The following is a 22228-nucleotide window of genomic DNA, read 5'->3' on the forward strand; positions in this document are numbered from 1 at the left end:
TATTATGGCCCATTCTTCTGCACATTTTTCAACTGATGGGCACATTACAAGGAAAATTCAGAGCACTAAGGGTCATTATTCAAAAAGACCTGCAACTATAGAGTTAACATGTTGAGTCTTCTAACTCACTATCTCTCTATTTGTTTTTCTGCCTACTTTAAATCTGCTGACTTTTCTACTGGTGTTGAGATGAAACGCACTGCTTATGGCATTCCAGCCAAGATATTTTTTAAAAGAGAGAGAGAGAGAGAAGTCTTTTAAAGGGCTTTCAAATTAATGACTTTATGAATTACAACAGCTCCATGGTAACCAACAACTTTGACACCTTTTAGAAATATAAATTTAGGTTTGCCTAACTAGCAACTGTGTATGGTGATGAAACACTTAATTGAAAAATCAATCTCTAAAAGAAAAAGAACTAGATAGATGTTTATAATGCTAGGCACTCAAGTCAAACAGGTCAAAATCTTGAGCTTAGAGCAATAATAAAAGGTATGTCTGTCCAGCATATACACACAAAAAAAAATCTTGCCTTTTTCCCGGCACGCAGAGGCAAAAAGAAAAAGCCAAAACAAAAAACAAACCAAAAAAACCTGCTAAAGTTCTTCCCTGCCTACATTTGCTAATTAAGCAAACCAGACAGGCAAACAAAAGATAGATATGTTACTAATTCAAGGCTACCTGGAGATTTTATTTTACTTATACAATTCAACCTGTCCTAGCTATTATGTAAACATCGAACTTTTAACCCTAAACTCATCTGAAACTACAAAAAAGTGGCAGGGGTTGGGGGATGGTTTCAAAGATGCTTTAAAAATCAAAGTGCCATGAAAACTGCTGTACCCAAAATTTTGGCCCACGGCCTTCATTATTAGATTAGCTATTGAGGCAAATAAAATTTAGACATATGAACAGGTTCCAGTTTTGCCAGAAATATAATCTGGATCCGACTGTCTTATAAACCAGTGAGTTTGTATTACAATCTCATGATGAAAATTCAAAAATGAAAACTATAAGATCTTTATTTGTGTGCATATTTATGTGTTTATATGTATGTGCATGTATTTTATGTTGTGTCTACATTGTATAACTGGGCATAGTTAGTTGGCAAGAAGTCCCTTAAAGAGAAAGGAGTGCTCACATAAAATATATAGTAATTAACCCAAATGCCTTTCAGTTCACATGACTTATGTAAATCTCTAATCAATAAGTTGGTTTTAAAGTTATTGGTAAGATAAAAATTAAAATATCTTCAAATTTGTCAGCATGCATCTTTGCCTAGGTTTACTGCTCAGACAGTTTATATTTGTCTCTATTAGACATTTTAAGACATCACGGTTTCACAACAAGGTTATAAAACTATAAACCCAGCCTACAACAGAATGATCTTCGTTTGTGTAATGTTTTGATAAATAAGACTAATTTATCACTGTTGGTTGAAAAAAAAAACAGGTTTATATCCTGACTTATTGGACACCTGATATTCACAAGCTATAAAAATGATTAACAGGGAAATAACTTGAAATGACATTTAGCTTTGTCTAATATCTCAATTCTCATGAATAATCTAGGTAAACTGTTAATAAATAAATTACATCAATGTAAATGGGATAAATGCTTCTAAATGAATTTTTCAAGTAATTTGAAATCTTAAAGTTATGTTCAATCAAATAATAAATACTAATTAAATGTCTGGGTCATTTCCAACTAAGATTTTTAAAATTATGTTACAGGGAAAGAAACTTCTAAAAATTATAAAATGGTTCTCATCTATAAAACAGTTATAAGTGAAAAACAATGCAAGATCTTGCTTTCTAGGTTTTCACTAAAAGTAAAGGTTAAGAACAGTTTAAAATTCTAATGAATATGTAGAATTCTATATATAAAATGTGCCTAAAACATATAAGGTATTTTTTAATAAGAAAAAAGTATAAGATGGGCATAAAAATGTGTTCCTTACTGAGAAAAGAATGATTTAGAGTCAGACACAGTAGCTCATACGAGGGAGACTGAGGTAGAAGGATCACTTGAGGCCAGGAGTTTGAGGCTGCAGCAAGCACTCCAGTCTGGCTGACAGAGTGAGACCTTCTCTCGGAAAAAAAGAAAAAATTAACATTTTTTTTATTTAAAAATTTTTTAAAGAATAATTTTATCTAACTTAGAGATTATTTAAAGGTTATTTCAAAATATGGATATGGAAAGAAATAGAATACCAAAAGAGAGAGATGTGAAAAAAGTTATGGATACGAAGATATATTTTTTAAGGAAGGTTACAAAGAAAAGAATAACTTTGTATGAGAAAGAATCTCATGTGATAAGCTTTTGTTCTAAACTAAAATGACTGCTTATTTAAGATAAGGAAGTGCAGGACAAAGCAGAAAGTCCAAGCACATCAACAATGATCCAAGAAAAGTCATGATCAGGTTCATGAAAAGACAATTTATAAAAGGAATTTTGCACGTGATTAAGTTGGCTATAATTAAAAGAGATTGTTTATGTTTAGTCTTTCTAAAAACTTATCTATGATGCTAAAAATACACTAATACAAAAATTTTAAAATTTGGTTACCTATATTAAAACAACATGGTTTACCTAAAGTATTTGTTTTTAATAACATTGCAAGAGGTTTTGATTTTTAATTCTGAAATCTGTTTAACACTCATCTCCTAAACTATTTCTATTTCTTCCTGAGATCTAATTAATTTTCCTACTCTCAGGTTGGAGATGTAATGTTTTTCATTTCACTTCTTCAGGAAAAGTTCTTTCTTTTTGAAGTTTCTCAAATTTGTATCAGAAGTTCAACCTTTGCTGTACCTCACTGCAAATGATTTGCAGGTCATACATCATTGCCTTCTGTTCTTTCTTCTCTTAAAAAGGTATATCTTTTTGCTTGGCTGGGGTGATAACTCTCTCCTTCAACCTTTTTGTCAACTCCTGTTAACTTTTTTTTTCCTAGTTCTAACTCTGCTATTATGGCCTGACACTAACATGTTTATTTTAAAAGCCTAGAAAGCAATGTTTTCCTTCAGTATAATTTGATTCTGTACTCTTGGCTTTTCTTGATATGTCTGAATTATTCCCTGTACTGAGGAAACTTCCCATGCTGTTACTAAGAGTCATGCATTCCCCTACTCAAGGTACTAGGGTGTTTTTTGTTTTTTGTTTTTCTTTTTAGACAGCGTCTCACTCTGTCACCCAGGCTGGAGTGCAGTGGTGTGATCCCGGCTCACTGCAACCTCTGCCTCCCTGGTTCAAGCAATTCTCCTGCCTCAGCCTCCTGAGTAGCTGGGACTACAGGCACACACCACCATGCCTGGCTAATTTTTTATTTTTAGTAGAGATAGCATTTCACCATGTCGGCCAGGCTGGTCTTGAACTCTTGACCTCATGTGATCCACCTGCCTCAGCCTCCCAAAGTGCTGAGATTACACGCGTGAGCCACCACACCCAGTCACAAGGTATTAGTTTTCTTTTACATTCCTCTATACACTCATGACCCTCAATATGCTCTTTCTATTTCTGATTAAATTCAAGTACACTTCTAATCAGGTTTGACTTCCAAGTTACCTAAATGGGTTTCCCACAAAGACAGGCAATCACAATACAAAAGGTTTTTCTTTGCATTTTTAGTAACTGGCCTTTAAAAAAAAAAAAAAAAAAAAGATTTTATGCTTTATCAAGATAATCTCCTATGCTGTCTTTATTAGATTTTCGATTACTTGGGAAAACTGAGCTTTACAGGGTTAAGGTTTTTCTTTTCTTCTTTTTTTTTTTTTTGTTTTTTTGAGATGGAGTCTTGCTCTGGTTGCCGAGGCTAGAGTGCAGTGACGCGGTCTCGGCTCACTGCAACCTCTGCCTCGGCTCACTGCAACCTCTGCCTCCTGGGTTCAAGCGATTCTCCTGCCTCAGCCTCCTGAGTAACTGGGATTACAGGCACCCGCCACCACACCCGGCTAATTTCTTGTATTTTTAGTAGAGATGGGGTTTCACCATGTTGGTCAGGCTGGTCTCAAACTCCTGACCTTGTGATCCACCTGCCTCGGCCTCCCAACGTGCTGAGATTACAGGCGTGAGCCACCGCGCCAGGCCAGGTTAAGGTTTTTCTATCCATGTAAATTTCCATATTGCTTTTGAAGTCTTTTAATTATCACTCTGATTAAATGAGTAACTACTATTTATGAGTGACCTGTGATTCTGTTTTGATCAAGTGTTTTGAACCTTTTGGCACCTCTGGCAGGTTTCCACAGAATCAAAATCCAAAATTCTTTCTGACCTAAAATTAACTTTATGATTGTCCAGTTATGCCCCTGAAAAGCTTCAAGTAATGTATGTCACATCTTATAGAGATATTAAATGATTCATCTTTTTTGAAACATTATACGGAATACATGGACAAATAAGTAATATTAGCTCTTCTTTTAGTTATTTTTGTGGGTATGTTATTCATATAAATATTCTAAAAAGTATATAAATTCATTAAAATATAATATGTTATCAGTCATAATTGATTTCTTTTTAAAGTTGTATTTGTATGGATATGTTATTAATGTGAATATTCTAAAGATTATATGAAATGTATAGAAGTCTGATGGCCCTATGATCCAGGTTGTTATCTTAAAACACTGCATGTAAGAAATAAATAAATTCCTTATCAATTGGGAAATTTCATCGGATCTTAACCATGGCTTTCCTAAGTTGTTGTTGTCAACCACTGTTACTGTTCTGAATTATTCTCTGAAAACATCTGCAATCAGCTACATTCCAAAACTGCTTTTTACGGAAATGACTTTAACAAGTACTCTTTTTTTTTTTTTGAGACGGAGTCTCGCTCTGTTGCCCAGGCTGGAGTGCAGTGGCGCGACCTCGGCTCACTGCAACCTCACCTCCCGGGTTCAAGTGATTCTTCTGCCTCAGCCTCCCAAGTAGCTGGGACTACAGGCACACGCCACCACGCCCAGCTAGTTTTTGTATTTTTAGTAGAGACGGGGTTTCACCAAATTGGCCAGGCTGGTCTCAAACTCCTAACCTCGTGATCCGCCCGCCTCGGTTCCCCAAAGTGCTGGGATTACAGGGGTAAGCCACCGCACCCAGCCCAACAAGTATTCTTGAACACATTTCTGATAACTTTAAGATCAATGGACTAAATGACAACTTCCAGAACTCTAATATATCAAAGAAACTGATTGGTGCATAAAACTGTCAATGGCCAACCTCGTAGTACAATGGTACTGCATCTGACTCCATAAAATTGCTAATCAAGATCAAACAAAATAAAATTTAATGACTTCAAATGAAGTAATTGATGACAATAATGTGTTTGTGACTTTTCATTTTTGGTTCTTTACTTAAATATTTTGTCTAACAGATTTAAGACATTTTTCTTGCATAAGCTATCTATAATATATATAATATATATTATAGACATATATAACATAGGTCTATTATATATATATTTTATATATAATAGATTCTTTATATATATATATATATATATAGTATTTGGTAAAGTATACTTTTGTGAACAAAGATGGAACCATTTGCTTTTCCTCCCTATTGGATTCCTCCCAAAATTCACAAACGATTTGTATTCTTATTTTTATTTATACAAATTCAATAAAAATCTGCTCTCAAGCAGGATACAGCTGGAAATATACACATTGGTTATATACCAGCAAGGCTTTGACTGAAATGTCTTATTTGAAAATGTGCATTGAATGCCTGGCTTCCAGAGTTCCCAGACTTGCAATGAGTCAGTAAAAATTGTCACTTCCTGGAAGGCCCAAGATCCTTAAGATTGTATGTAAGATGCCCTGGTTTGGCTTCCTAGCTCAGGAGGTTCTTAAATCTGAGATTCCTGTGTGATCAACGTGGGAGGAAAAAGTTATGTCTCCATAGAAAAACTATAATATACCTATTCTTATTATAGATTGTAGCCCTGTGCATTGTTTTAAAGTTCTTGTTATCTACGTGTAGACTGGACTAGATCTTGAATTCTTCTAATTTCCTCCAATACTTGGTCACAATTCTCCAGCTGGCTTATAAAGCTTTATTAGCTGAAACTAGATAATTTTTTTTTGAGACAGAGTCTCACTCTGTCGACCTGTCTGGAGTGCAGTGGTGCAATCATGATTCACTGTAGCCTCTACCTCCCGGGTTCAAGTGATTCTCGTGCCTCAGCCTCCCGAGTAGCTGGGACTACAGGCACACACCACCACACCCATCTAACTTTTGTATTTTTAGTAGAGACAGGGTTTCACAATGTGGGCCAGGCTGGTCTTGAACTCCTGACCTCAAGTGATCTGCCAGCCTTGGCCTCCCAAAGTGCTGGGATTTCAGGTGTGACCAACTGACGCCCGGCTGAAACTAGATAAATTTTAAGAAACAAGCCTCATGTCTGATTTATGAACCACAAAAAATGTTCACCCAACTGCCTAATGTCATGACCAAAGATATTCAAACTACAAACCAGAAGAAAAAGTTGCTATTTTCACAGTGTAAATAGCTTTCTCCAGGAGGTTAGAATAAGACTTCATACCATAATGAGACTTTTACCCCTCTTAATGCTACTCTGCTCACTTGGCAGACTAATAGTGTAATTGAAATTTTATAATCAATAGCCTCTGCTGGTAACTTAACAAAACCTAACTTAAAGAAATATTTTTGTATCGATTCATTAAACAAGAAAATGTCTGTGCAATTTCTCATATTACAAGCTGTACCTGGATAAATTCCTCTGGGAAAGCTGAAACCCATATACATAAAACAATACAGGCCATAAGGTTACAGCAGGTCTCACCTAATTCCCTATGGTGATTTGACTTATTCAATTGGTTTTCTTTAAGCCTAGATTTACAACTCAAAGCCATTATGCAAACTGACGTTGTCATATTACTATTAAGTTTACCTTTTATTTTCCCTTTTTAAACTTTTAATCTGGGCCAGGCACGGCGGCTCACGCCTATAATCCCACCTTTGGGAGGCTGAAGCGGGTGGATTACTTGAGGTCAGGAGTTCGAGACCAGCCTGGCCAAGATGGCAAAATCCTGTCTCTACTGAAAATATAAAAATTAGTTGGGAGTGGTGACCGTTGCCTGTAATCTCAGCCACTCCAGAGGCTGAGGCAAGAGAATCACTTGAACACGGGAGGCAGAGGTTGCCGTGAGCCAAGATCACACCACAGTACTCCAGCCTGGGAGACAGAGTGAGATTCAGTCTCAAAAAAAAAAAAAAAACTTAACTACAGGGCCGGGAGCGGTGGCTCACACCTGTAATCCCAGAACTTTGGGAGGCCAAGGCAGGTGGATCACTTGAGATCAAGAGTTCGAGACCAGCCTGGCCAACATGGTGAAACCCTATCTTTACTAAAAATACAAAAATTACCCAGGCGTGGTGGTGCACGCCTGTAATCCCAGCTACTCGGGAGGCTGAAGCAGGAGAACTGCTTGAACCCAGGAGGCGGAGGTCGCAGGGAGCCGAGATCACACCACTGCACTCCAGCCTGGGTGACAGAGCAAGACTTTGTCTCAAAAGAATAAACAAACAAACATAAGTACAGGATGAATGATCAGTCATGCTTTCTGAGAAAGATCCTGATCAAAAGGAAGAAATGTAAAAGTTGTCAAAATCAAAATGGAGTTACCAATATTAAGAAAAGCAGAGGCAGGGAAGACCATGAGGAGAGTTATCTTGTATGCCTGGTAATAAAAAAGATTCTACAAAAACCACAACTTTGCTCAAAGGCTACCACAACCTTACACAGAAAAATGCTTATCTGCCAACGTCATCTGCCCAGCAACTGCCAGCCTACCCTCGGACTGCCATCACCCTTGTTATTGATCTTTGCAGCCAAGGATAATTATTTCAAAACAATTACATAATCCTCCTCATTTTTTCCTTTAAAAATCTTCGTCTTTGGCCAGGTGCGGTGGCTCACACCTGTAATCCCAGCACTTTGGGAGACCAAGGCGGGTGGATCACGAGGTCAGAAGATCGAGACCATCCTGGCTAACAAGGTGAAACCCAGTTTCTACTAAAAATACAAAAAAAAAATTAGCCAGGCGCCTATAGTCCCAGCTACGTGGGAGGCTGAGGCAGGAGAATGGTGTGAACCTGGGAGGTGGAGCCTGCAGTGAGCCGAGATCACACCACTGCACTCCAGCCTGGTGACAGAGTGAGACCTTGTCTAAAAAAACAAAAAATAAAAAAAAAAAAACAGTGTCTTCATTAACTTATAATAACTCATAAAAAATTAAAAATTAAACTTTGTCTTCCTGTACCTCCCCGAAAACACAGTTTACTGTGGCTTGCATATTCCCATTGCAATGCTCTATTCCAAAATAACCATCATTTTCTTCTAGAGAGCCCTTCTCTGTTTGTTATTTAGATTGACAAGTCTTCAACAAATGGTGCCAAAACAACTGCATATCCATACTGGCCGAGGTGGGATAAATCTTGACCTTTACCTCACACCATTCATAAAAATTAATTCAAGACGAATCACAGGCCCAAACATAAAAGTTAAAACTACACACAGGGCCAGGCGAGGTGGCTCATGCCTATAATCCCAGCACTTTCAGAGGCCAAGGCAAGCAGATCGCTTAAGTCCAAGAGTTCAAAACTAGCATAGGCAACATGACGAAACCCTGTCTCTACAAAAAATACAAAAAAATTTTTTGCTGGGCATGGTGGCATGCCACTTGGGAGGCTGAGGTGGGAGGATGGCTTCAGTCCAGGAGGTGGGAAGCTGCAGCAAACCAAGATTGCACCACTACACTGTAGCCTGGATGACAGAGCAAGACGCTACCTCAAAAAAATAAACAATTTTTTAAAAATTGGCTTCTTCCACACAGGGTGCTTAGGAGGAATCCGCCTAAGCAAATCTGTCTGCCCTCTCAGTCATTGAGCCCCTGATGAGCTCCTGCCACCGCTCTAGGAATACACACATTGAAGTCTGGGGACAATATATTTATCTAACTTCTGTATCAAAATTAAAGACCTGCTATGGCAGTGAAAAAAGAAACTGAATTTATCATTTTCAACTAAAGAAAAATGACAGACAAAAATCGAACCTGTACGCGGGGCGCGGTGGCTCACACCTGTAATCCCAGCACTTTGGGAGGCCGAAGCGGGAGGATCACGAGGTCAGGAGATCAAGATCATCCTGGCTAACACTGTGAAACTCCGTCTCTACTAAAAATACAAAAAATTAGCCAGGTGTGGTGGCGGACACCCGTAGTCCCAGCTACTCGGGAGACTGAGGCAGGAGAATGGCGTGAACCCAGGAGGCGGAGCTTGCAGTGAGCCGAGATCGCACCACTGGACTCCAGCCTGGGCTACAGAGCGAGACTCCATCTCAAAAAAAAAAAAAAAAAAAAAAAAAAAGAAAACAAAACAAAACAAAAAATCAAACCTGTGGTGCAGGACAGGATCCTGTGCCCTATACGATTTCTCTGATTCTTATGGGTTTTTACACCATTAACACTTTTAATACTACCTTATTTTACTATTTTTCTTCTCTACCTATTATTTTATTTTTTTTTTCTTTGAGACGGAGTCTCGCTCTGTCGCCCAGGCTGCAGTGCAGTGGCGCGATCTCGGCTCACTGCAAGCTCCGCCTCCTGGGTTCCCGCCATTCTCCTGCCTCAGCCTCCCGAGTAGCTGGGACTACAGGTGCCCGCCACCTCGCCCGGCTAATTTTTTTGTATTTTCAGTAGAGATGGCGTTTCACCGTGTTAGCCAGGATGGTCTCGATCTCCTGACCTCGTGATCCTCCCGCCTCGGCCTCCCAAAGAGCTGGGATTACAGGCGGGAGCCACCGCGCCCGTACCTATTATTTTCTTACACATTTATAAGAGAAAGAACGTATTAAAAGAAGCCTACTCTCGTAATTTATGGGATGATGCAAGGAACACGGAGGCAACTCTGTGGGATGGGCATACAGCAGTTTGGCATGGTAAGCAGGGATGCTTTCATCTCTGTGTTGCCGTTCACATGTACTGCATTGGAACTGTGTTACCATGCCATTTCATTGACTGAGAAGATACTGAAAAATATAACGGAAGTGATATTTACTATTCCCTGTTATCTGTTTGCATGCATTGTGCATATGTAAGTGTCTTCCTTAAAATGAATTTCCCACAGAGATTAGTTTCTATTAAACAAAGAGCCAAGCAGCACTGAAGATTGTAAGCTGACATGTGAAAATGTATATTTAACACATCTAAAAGAGTAAGAGACTAATTTATTAAAACTATAAAAAACTGCTTTAAAAAAATTAAAACTACGAAGCTTCTAGAAGAAAATCTAGAATATCTTTGTGACCTTATGGTTGGCAAAAATTTCTTAAAATACAAAAAACCCTAACCATAAAAGAAAAAATATGATGTAGTGAACTGTATCCAAATTAAAATTTTCAAAAGATACCTTTATGGAAATAGAAAAGCCACAGTCTAGAGAAATATTCACAGTGCACATTCGACAAAAGATTCACATCCACAACATATAAAGAACTTCTAGAAATCAATAATATAGAGTCAAATAACCCAGTTTGAACAAAGATGTGAACAGACATTTCACAAGTATAAACAGCCAATATGCACAACACAAGATGTTCCTGGTTGGGCATGGTGGCTCATACCTGTAATCCCAGCACTTTGGGAGGCTGAGGCAGGTGGATCACTTGAGGTCAGGAGTTTGAGACCAGCCTGGCCAACGTAGTGAAACCCCGTCTCTACTAAAAATACAAAAATACAAATATTAGCTGGGCATATTGGCACACACTTGTAATCCCAGCTATTCGAGAGGCTGAGACAGGAGAATCACTTGAACCCGGAAGGTACAGTGATCCAAGATCGCACCACTGCACTCCAGCCTGGGTGACAGAGCGAGACTCTGTCTCAAAAAACAAAAAAAAAAAAAGTTCCTACCCATCAACCATCGCCAGCAAAATGTAAATTAAAACCATAATGAGGGCCGGGTGTGGTGGCTCACACCTGTAATCCCAGCACTTTGGGAAGCCAAGGTGGGCGGATCATGAGGTCAGGAGATCGAGACCATCCTGGCTAACATGGTGAAACCCCATCTCTAATAAAAATACAAAAATTAGCTGGGTGGGTACTTGGGAGGCTGAGGCAGGAGAATTACCTGAACCCTGGAGGTGGAGGGTGCAGTGAGCCGAGATTGCACCACTGTACTCCAGGCTGGCAACAGAGCGAGACTCCACCTCAAAAAAAAAAAAAAAAAAAAAGCAAAAAAAAAAACCACAATGAAGTACCATTTCACAACCATGAAAATGCCTAAAATTAAAAGACAATACCATAGGATGGTGAGAATGTGTAACAAATGGAACTTTAATAAATTGCTGAGCAAGTATAAAGTAGTACAACCACACTGACAACAGTTTGGGAGTTTCTTCTAAAGTTAAATATATACCGACTTTGTGACTTAACAATTGCACTTCTAGGCATTTACCCAAGGAAAACTGAAATTCACATTCACCAAGTCTTGTGAAGAATGCTCACAGTACTTTTTTTCATAATAGCCAAAAACTAAAAACAGACCAAATGTCTATTTATGGATTTTTAAAAACTGGTATATTCATATAATGGCATACTACTGAGCAATAAAAGTGAATGAACTACTGATACATGTTACATGATACGACACTGATGCATCTCAAAAGTATGTTGAGTTTAAGAAGCCAGTTGCAAAAGACTCCACATTACATGATTCCACTCTTAGGAAATTCTTTATCTTTTTTTTTTTTTTTTTTTTTGAGACGGAGTCTCACTCTTATCACCCAGGCTGGAGTGCAGTGGCGTGATCTGGGCTCACTGCAACCCCCACCTCCCAGGTTCAAGCGATTCTCCTGCCTCAGCCTCCCGAATAGCCGGGATTACAGACGCCCACCACCACATCTAATTTTGGTGTTTTTAGTAGAAACAGGGTTTCACCATTTTGGTCAGGCTGCTCTCGAACTCCTGACCTCAAATGATACGTGCACCTGGTCTCCCAAAGTGCCGGGATTATAGGCGTGAGCCACTGCACCTGGCCACTCTTATGAAATTCTAAAAAAGCAAAACTAAATAACAATAATAGCAATTAGGACAATAATTCCCTAGGGAAAGGGAGTTATTGACTGGAAATGGGCACAATAAATTCATTGGGGTGGGGATAACAGCTTATATCTTAATTGGAGTTGGTGAATATAGGGTCTACCATCTATCAAAATTTGCTGAACTCATTTTAAAAAATCATTTAAAAATCTGTGCATATTAAATGTAAATTGTACCTCTAAATAGTAAATTTATTGACAGTGTATAAAAATAGCTATTTAAAAGTTGCATATAATAGACATACTTAATAAACACAAAAAAAATACCTTTGTCCACCTGCAAAGCTTCACCCCAGAGTGGCTCCCAATCAACTGATAACCTGAGTGGAAAAGCAGGGAACACAAAGTTGGACTGATCCAAAGTGTCATATCAAAAAGTGACATTAAAATTTAGCAAATTTTTTTTTTTTTGCTAAATTATTGCAGTCAACCAACCCATGGCAGAAAACAAGATTTAATTCAGCAAGATGAGAAAACAATTTAAAATGTATATGTATCTAATAACATAGACTCAAAATACATAAAGAAAGGATCTTTCTTTTTTTTTAAAAGACAGTCCCACTCTGTCGTCCAGGCTGGAGTGCAGTGTTGCAATCTCAACTCACTGCAACCTCTGCCTCCTGGGTTTAATCGGTTCTCATGCCTCAGCCTCCTGCATAATTGGGACTACAGTTGTGCTTCACCCTGCCAGGATAATTTGTTTGTATTTTCAGTAGAAATGGGGTTTCACCATGTTGGCAAGGCTGGTCTCAAACTCCTGTCCTCAAGTGATCCATCTATCTCCACCTCCCAAAGTGCTGGGATTACAGGCATGAGCCACTGCACCCAATCAAGAAACAATAAATTAATCCAAAAATTATATGAGGAGATTTTAACCTCTCTGTATCTAACAGATCTCATAGGTAAAAACTCAGTAAAACTCTAAAAGATGTAAGCAACACAACACATAAACTGGACTAAAAATACACAGAGCCCTGCACTCACCAACTACAGAATTTACATTCTTTTCATGGACCAGTGAAACATTTATAAAAATGAACGGCATGCTGGGCCATAAAACAAAAGTAATAATATATTTCAAATGAATGAATGGGAAGCTATCATCAGTAATCTTTGAAAGAAGATGAAGAACCAGGTGTCAATGGGAGATTAAAACAAAGTAATGTTGACCCAAAGACAGAAAAATCAAATTCTAGGAACTACATCTGAAATGTGAATTCTCAGTAGCCATACAACCTATCATTTCACATTTTTGAGCTACATAGGACATGAAAAGCATGGAAAAAGCCAGGCCAAAGTAATCTCATTTCCTTTTTAAACAAACTAGTAGTACAAACAAGTAGTACATTCTGATTTCAGAAAGCATTCAATACCGTTTCTCATGAGGCTTCAGGTAATAAGCCACAATTATCATGAGTCGCTCACACAAAAAGACTCTTGCAGGCAAATAAGGCAAATGGAGAAATACAGTCTGGATGATAGCGTAAGTGGATCAGTGGCTGGTTAAACATCCATATTCACACTGTGATGATTATTGGAACAATGTCAATTTGGATTACAAGTCTCCAGTGGCGACATTTACAGGGCTTTGTCTTTTATCCTCTTCTACATTTATGTAAACACCTTGCATATAAATAAACAAAGGACTGCTTATGTACTCGAAGGTGGAACTGAGTCCAATTGAATAACTAATCTCTGATACCAAATATGCATTTAAAAGATCCCCAGAGGAAATTCTAGTTCTTCTCTTGGAATTCCATATTATATTGTTCATACTATCATAGAAATCATCCTCTACAACATTAACTCTTTGTATTTTTCTCTCCCAAGATACATAGGTTTCTATAAATTTTGCATTTAGGTAAAGAAAAAAACTGTACATTACAGGATGGAGAGATCTGTAGTTGACCACAGCACAAATATAAGCCAACAGTGTACAACTGCTGAAAATCATTGTGTGGAATTCTGCTTCTAGCCAAGATGGAGTAACAGAGAGGATTTACAATCCTACCTGAAATACCAAAAAATGGACAAAATATATGAAACAACAGATTTCAGAACATGAGACATCAGGCAACAAAAGATGGTGATTCCATAGAGATAGGAAAAAATTAAGGTGAGCCCTCCCATTACCTCGGCTTACTGTCTGGAAACCTTCCAGGCCATGTAGCAAAGAGAGACTACCCAAGCGAAGCCCAGTGGACTCTTGAGTTTGGAAAATGGAACAGATGACAAAGGTGGCTACAGTTTGCAGGATTGAAAGCTAGAGAGATGAAACCTATGAAGAGACTCCAAGAGTCTACAGGGGATTTCTCTCAAGTATTTGCCCAAGTACTATTTAGCACATTCACAAGAGAAACACTACTCAAGGATGGGAAAGAACCATTTCTGGAAGACTAGACATTTAGAGAAGAAACAATTACAGAACTTGAAGACACAGTGATAGAAACTATCCCAAATGGGATGGGTGTGGTGGCTCACGCCTGTAATCCCAGCACTTTGGGAGGCGGAGGCGGGTGGATCACCTGAGGTCAGGAGTTCAAGAACAGCCTGACCAATATGGTGAAACCCTGCCTCTATTAAAAATTCAAAAATTAGCCAGGCATGGTGGCACATGCCTGTAATACCAGCTACTAGGGAGGCTGAAGCAGGAGAATCGCTTGAACTCTGGAGGAGGAGGATGCGGTGAGCCGAGATCAAACCACTGCACTCCAGACTGGGCAACAAAAGCGAAAGTCCATCTCAAAAAAAAAACAAAAAAACAAAAAAAAAGAAACTATCCCAAATGAAAAAAGGGAGAGAGGAAGGGAAGGACTGGGGTAATGCCTGATGCTTACAGCAGGCTGAGAATTGTAACTGTTTCTGACAGTCAGACTATAAATCTAAAGATGCACAAGGCATTAGGTAGACTACATAGAAGCGTTTTGCCTCAATAGTGAGGAATAATTAGCCCTATACTGAGCCGGCTCTTGTCTCATCATCTAAGAAGCTATAAAAGTAAGATATAAAGCTCAAATTATTTCCAAGTAACTTAACCTCATCCCAGAAAAAAAAAAAACAAAAAACTGTTTATAAGAGTGTTTATATAAAAATATCCAGGCCAGGTGCGGTGGCTCACGCCTGTAATCCCGACACTTTGGGAGGCCAAGGTGGGCAGATCAGGAGGTTAGGAGATCAAGACCATCCTGGCTAACAAGGTAAAATCCCATCTTTACTAAAAATACGAAAAATTAGCCAGGCGTGGTGGTGGGCGCCCAGTTACTCAGGAGGCTGAGGCAGGAGAATCACTTGAGGCAGGAGAAGCGCTTGAATCCAGGAGGCAGAGGTTGCAGTGAGCCAAGATCGCGCCACTGCACTCTGGCCTGGGCGACAGAGTGAGACTCCGTCTCAAAAATACATAAATAAATAATAAAAATAAAAATATCCAGTACCTAATAAGGTAAAATTAGGTCCGACATCCAATCAAAGATATGAAGCATGCAAACAGACAGGAAAACATGACCAATGAGGGAAAAAAATCCATCAACCAAAGCTGATCCAGAAATGACAAAGACATTAGCGGATTAGGACAATAAAACAGTTATAACTGTATTCTACAGGCTCAAAAAGGTAATAGATATGGAAAATATAAAAAGCCCCAAACTGAACTTCTAGAAATGAAAACTACAATGTCTAAGTTGAAAACTATATTAAATAGGATTAATGGAAGATGAGACATTACAGAAGATTACTGAACTTGAAAACATAGCAATAGAAACTATCCAAAATGAAAAGTGAGACAGAAGAAAGAATTTTTTTAAAATGAATAGAACATGAATGAGTTGTAGATCAAATTCAAGCAGGCTATTACACATATAATTGTAGTCTTCTAGGAAGCAAGTGGGTGAAGGGGGGAATATTTGAAGAAATAATGGCCAAAATTTGTCCAAATTTCATGAAGACCATAAATCCACAAAACCCAAATAAAAAAAACACGAAGAAAACTACACTGAGGCACATTATAATGAAAATGCTCAAAATCAGCATTAAGAGAAAATCTTCCAAGTAGCAGGGGGTTGGGAGAAGGAGGATCCTATTTAAAGGAACAAACAAAAGGATGACTGATTGCTGAACTCTAATCAGAAGCAATGTGAGCAAGAGGACAGTGGAGTAACATCCGTAAAGTACTGAAAGAAAAAACTGCCGTCAACCTACAATTCTATATTCAGCAAAAAATTACTAAACTTGAAGACACAGTGATAGAAAATGAAGGCAAAGTAAAGCCATTTTCAGATATATGAAAGCTGAAAGAACTCATCACCAACAAACCTGCACTATAAGAGATGTTTAAAAAGTCCTTGGAGTTGCCACAGGTAAATTTAAATGAGAGAAAAAAAAAAAAAAAAAAACAAGTAGTCCTTCAGGCAGATGGAAAAGGATACCAGACGGAACACAGATCTACATGAATAGAACATGGCAACTACATGAGTACCGAAAATGGTAACTATATAAGTAAATATATGAGATTCTAAGATTGTAAGTATATAAATCTTTAGTACATAATAGATGCTTTGATTGAATTAAACATAAAAATAGATATTTTTGTTGAAGAAAAAATAATAATAAAGTGTAGGCTTTAGAGGATACATAAAACACTCAGTGTGCTGGTTTATACCTGTAGTCTCAGCTGTGCAGGGGGCTGAGGCAGGAGGATTCCTTGAGCCCAGGAGTTCAAGGCTATAGTGAGCAATGGTCATACCACTGCACTCTAGCCTAGGCAAAAGAGCAAGACCCTACTCAACTAAAAAACAAAAGTAAAAGTAAAATGTGTGATAAAAATTACATACAGGTTAAGAAAGAAATAATGGAAGTATAGTATTGTAAGGTTCTTCTACACATTAAGTGAGATAACATCACTCAAAGATATACTATGAAGTGATAAAGTAAAGTGTAGGCCAGGTGCAGTGGTTCACACCTGTAATCCCAGCACTTTGGGAGGCTGAGGCAGCAGATCACTTGAGGCCAGGAGTTCAAGACCAGCATGGCCAACATGGCGAAAAAATTAGCTGGGCATGGTGGCATAGTCTCTAGTTCCAGCTGCTCAGGAGGCTGAGACAGGAGAATCACTTGAACCCAGCAGGCAGAGGTTGCAGTGAGCCAAGATCATGCCACTTCACCCCAGACTGGGTGAAAGAGACTCTGTCTCCAAAAAAAAAAAAAAAAAAAGAGGTATAGTGTAAAACCTTGAGCAACTATTAGCAAAAATGTTATTGCTAGTAAGCAAACAAAAATATAAAATAGAGTCATTTTTAAAAATGGAATTAATTTGAAAGAACACAGAAAAACAGGAAAAGGGAAATCAAAAAGCAGATGAAATAGAAAATAGCAAGATAAATTTAAATCTATAATGAAATCACATTAATATAATCTACCCTAATTAAAATATAGACAAAGATATTAAAATACAAATATATATATATATATATATATTTCTCTAGTGCACCAGACTGACGGTTCCTTGAAGAAGATACAGTTTCCTGTGTTTCTCTGCATTGTCAGACTGTCACATAAAAGGTCTCTCATAAATACAGAGGGGAAGTGGGGAGGGGGAAGGAGGAAAGGAGGTAGGTCTACTGATTCCCATTTTACTACTGTTTCTTCCACAGGAAACTAGTATTATTACTCACTCATGCAACTATAACCTCCTTAATAAGGTAAGACCACAAAAATCCAGATACGACGACTCTACATAAAACACTTCTAATTAACCCCGTCTCATATCATATGAGCTTTTCTATGCATTTTTAATAGCTTTCCCAATGACAGCACTTTTGATCTGTGAACTTGACCCACACTAATAGTAATATCCCAATAAACTAAGCAAAAAGGTAACTCACTGGTCCAGGCAGCCAACAGAAGCGATCCGCAGAAATAAGAAGGTGAATCTTTAGCCTGCTATATCTGCCGCTATGAACAGCTGCTGAGCTAACTAGACAGAGACTTCATTCTAGGTATTACATTAGAATGCCTAAGACTATAGTCATATAACAACAATTCTTGAAGATTTTCACCTTGTTTAGTAAGGGCTTCTCGGAGAGCAGGAGTTATCATAGCTCTTCTTTCACCATCTTCATTCCTCCCCATGTTCCTGAACAAACCAGACTTCTCTTCCTGCTGTTCCTTTTCTCTCTGCATTAAAATAAAAAAGAATGAAATCCAGAATTAGCAATGTGCAATGTAAATAACAGCACAATCATGAACACCTAGCATCAGAAAAAAGTTCCATTATGAGGCCGGGCACGGTGGCTCACGCCTGTAATCCCAGCATTTTGGGAGGCCAAGGCAGGCCAATCAGCTGAGGTCAGGAGATTGAGACCAGCCCCGCCAACATGGCAAAACCCCATCTCTACTAAAAATACAAAAATTAGCTGGGGATGGTGGCTCACACCTGTAATCCCAGCTACTCAGGAGGCTGAGGCAGGAGAATCACTTGAACCCGGAAGGTGAAAGTTGCAGTGAGCCGAGATCACACCACCACACTCCAGCCTAAGCAACAGAGAAAGACTCCATCTCAAAAAATAAATAATTATAAATAATTTTTAAATTTTTTTTTAAAAAGGGCTGTTATGAACCATGGCCCACAAAACCCGTCCTCTCCAAAGTGAACACACTCACAATGAGACAACAATCTAAAGACATGCCAAGATGCTCTTGTTCAAAGTAACTATATACTCAAACATACACACCCAAAAACCATAAATCTACAATTCACTTATCTAAGTGTCAAACATTTTCAGCAATCTGAGTACAGATAGCTGCCTAACTTCAGCAAGTTGCTTATTTTCTCTGAATTTCCATTTCCTCACCTGAAAAGGGAAAAAAATAACAATAGCAATAGAGAAGAAATATGTTGAAGGTTAAATGAAATAAAATCACAGCACAACCCCTGATGTATAATAGGCGTTCAATAAATTATAGCTGCTGCTGGTATTACATCTCTAAACCCCCAAAACAAGTGAAAAAAGTACTCGAAGGTACCCTGAGAGCCATCAGCTCAGAGACCAAGTCACCCCACTACCACCAACAGCCTTCCCAATGGCTCCTTCTCCTTTATTTTATTTTTTGAAACGGAGTCTCGCTTTGTCACCCAGGCCAGAGTGCAGGGGCACGACCTTGGCTCACTGCAACCACCGCCTCCCAGGTTCAAGCAATTCTCATGCCTCAGCCTCCCGAGTAGCTGGGACTACAGGCGTGCACCACCATGCCCGGCTAATTTTTTTGTATTTTTAGTAAAGACAGGGTTTCGCCATGTTGGCCAGGCTGGTCTGAAACTCCTGGCCAATGTCCGCTTCTAGAAGATCCCATGCAGGATATTTTTCTTCAGTGATAGAAAAAGAAACACTTAAGAAATCCAAAGGATAATATAAAACTGATTGTGTTTCATGTTGACTTTGGCCACCAGGAAATTTCACCAGCACACCTTTGATTACTGTTACAAAACCTTGCACCATTCTGGTCTTCTATTCATTGTAATTGGCTTGATATGACAAGATGACCCTCATTCCGTCTTTCTTTTTTTTTTTTTTTTCTTGAGACGGAGTCTCGCTCTATCGCCCAGGCTGGAGTGCAGTGGCGCGATCTCAGCTCACTGCAAGCTCCGCCTCCTGGGTTCACGCCATTCTCCTGCCTCAGCCTCCCGAGGAGCTGGGACTACAGGCGCCCGCCACCTCGCCTGGCTAGTTTTTTTGTATTTTTTAGTAGAGACGGGGTTTCACCAGGTTAGCCAGGATGGTCTCGATCTCCTGACCTCGTGATCCGCCCGTCTCAGCCTCTCAAAGTGCTGGGATTACAGGCTTGAGCCTCCGCGCCCGGCCCATTCCGTCTTTCAATTGATTTCTTCCTCTCTTTTTAAACGTTTATTTGTGTATATTTTAAAATATATCTCCCTATCTTTTTGGGAATGGTAGAGTGCTAAATAATAATTTCAGAGACAACACACAAGATCTGTGTTAGACTTTAGGGGAGATACTCATCAAATCTTACTGACAGCTGCAGAAATTCACAATAACTCATTTTGGCAGTGGTCCTACCACTAAGCCCCAGACCACCCCTGGTGCCTATTTTAAATGTCCAGCCATCCAGCCCCCAGGTGAATAAGTGAATGGACTCACCGTAACACCTCTTCTACTTTAACGTGAAAATATCTCACAGATGAGATCTCAGATCTGCTTCAAACTAAAACAGAAGGGGGTATACAAAGGGTACTTGGGGGAGGATGGCCCGTAAGTTGCTGGTTGATGAGGCCAGGCAATAGGTAATAAGAATTCACTATATCACTCTGTGTACTTCTGAGAACATTCAATGTTCCCCATACATAAAATGTAAAACAAGATTAAAATTTTTAACACTTGGCCGGGCACATCGGCTCACACCTGTAACCCCAGCACTATGGGAGGCCGAGGCAGGGGGAATCACCTGAGGTCAGGAGTTCGAGACCAGCCTGGCCAACATGGTGAAACCCCATCCCTACTAAAAATACAAAAATTAGCCAGGCATGGTGGCGGGCACCTATAATCCCAGCTACTAGGGAGGCTGAGACAGGAGAATCGCTTGAACCCAGGAGGCGGAGGTTTCAGTGGGCCAAGATTGCATCACTGCACTCCAGTCTGGGCGACAGAGAGAGACTCTGCCTCAAAAAAAAAAAAAAAAAAAAAAATTAACACTCACAGAAAGTAAATGAAATTTGGAGTCAATATCTCTACATTCTCTGTTACTTCAGGGACATGCTCTGAAATAGGAAATCAGTGAAAAAAGTACTTTAGAGAATCAAATGTACCAAATGAGAAAAAAAAAAAAAAAGCCACATTAAGTCCTATCTGTCCTAAAAGTCAGCATTCCAAATTACTAAATATAATCAAAATGCAAGGCAAATGAACATTTTGGCTTCCAGTAATAGAGTTCTTAATTACACATTACTGGATGGAGCTGAAAAAATTCATAAACAAACATCAATCATTTGTTCTTCCAATAAATGTAATTAGTTTAATGCTAGGCCTTTTATACAAATAAAAAGGCTCCAGTTATTATTTTGTTAAGATAGTTTAAAATAGAAGGAATCCTTTGCCTTTTGTTTTCCGAGATGAGGCCTCCCTACGTTGCCCAGGCTGGTCTCAAACTCCTGGGCTCAAGTGATCCTCCCGCCTCAGCTACCCAAGTAGTTTGTTTTGTTTTTTTAATCTAAAAGCAAAAGTGTGAGCTTGATAAAGAAGTCTTGTGGTGAAGCAAAACGAACAAATCTCAACCTTGAAAGCATTTAAATTCTCTGAAGCAATTCTATAGCAAGTCTCTATAATTCCTCCACAAATCATGCAAAAAATTGATGAGAGATGGCAGTATTTGCCCTCAAAAGCCTCTGTCACCACAAAACATCACGGCTTATTTGCTTAACCCAAAGGCCAAATAAATCCAAAATTGGACCCAGGCCCATGACACTGGCCTCTGACCACTATGCCCAAAGCTCCACAGATATCCTCTTGGGGTTTTAAACAGAGACTTCTGGCCCCTACAAAATGAACAGACTCCAAAGGACAGCCATGGAATACTGTCCCTGTCCCTTCACTAGAGAAAGTATCTATTATAAAATGTGAGTGTTGCAACCCCAGAGTCAGTCATAAGGGCTATGATTAAACGTCTTGAGCACTCAGGACAAACAAAATTCATCATTCCTTCCCTCTAAGGCAGCTCAATCCTATCTTCCATATGCAGTAGTAACTTCGCTTCTGAAAAGAAATGTAATGGTTTATAATACTCCGCAAGGGAGTTTAATGCACCATTCAAATTCTAACTCTAATCTGCTAGGTGCAGACACTGTTTACTCTCTGCCCAGAATATAACAATACAACAACCCATATAGTTTTGTGTATTTATTCATTTATAGTTGTTACATGACCTAAATAGAAATAAGTAAGATCCCAGAATCAGCCAACCTTGATTTCTTCCTCTCCTGTACCATCCCATTTAAAGATGAGTGGCCAAATTCTGTAACCACATAACCAGCCCAATCTGGTTCAATTACATGTAGTAAACTTGTAAGCTGTATTTCAGTTGCCATGAACCCCCAGGTTGTAGGTCAGGTAA

The 22228-nt window shown here is 39.0% G+C and overlaps 1 protein-coding gene across 2 annotated transcripts in view; it reads right to left on the reverse strand.

The window, feature by feature from the left end:
* LOC703026 (S-adenosyl-L-methionine-dependent tRNA 4-demethylwyosine synthase TYW1) overlaps window positions 1–22228 on the reverse strand; it is a 250211-nt gene that overhangs the window by 181138 nt on the left and 46845 nt on the right. For both annotated transcript variants that reach the window (XM_015133369.3, XM_077996645.1), the window contains exons 8-9: window positions 18163–18280; window positions 12380–12432 (exon numbers count right to left, since the gene is read on the reverse strand). In XM_015133369.3, the coding sequence (XP_014988855.1) occupies window positions 12380–12432; window positions 18163–18280 (171 nt within the window). The remainder of the gene's footprint in view (window positions 1–12379; window positions 12433–18162; window positions 18281–22228) is intronic.

Source organism: Macaca mulatta, chromosome 3 (genome assembly GCF_049350105.2).
Source record: "Macaca mulatta isolate MMU2019108-1 chromosome 3, T2T-MMU8v2.0, whole genome shotgun sequence".
In the NCBI taxonomy this organism is placed as follows: Eukaryota; Metazoa; Chordata; class Mammalia; order Primates; family Cercopithecidae; genus Macaca; species Macaca mulatta.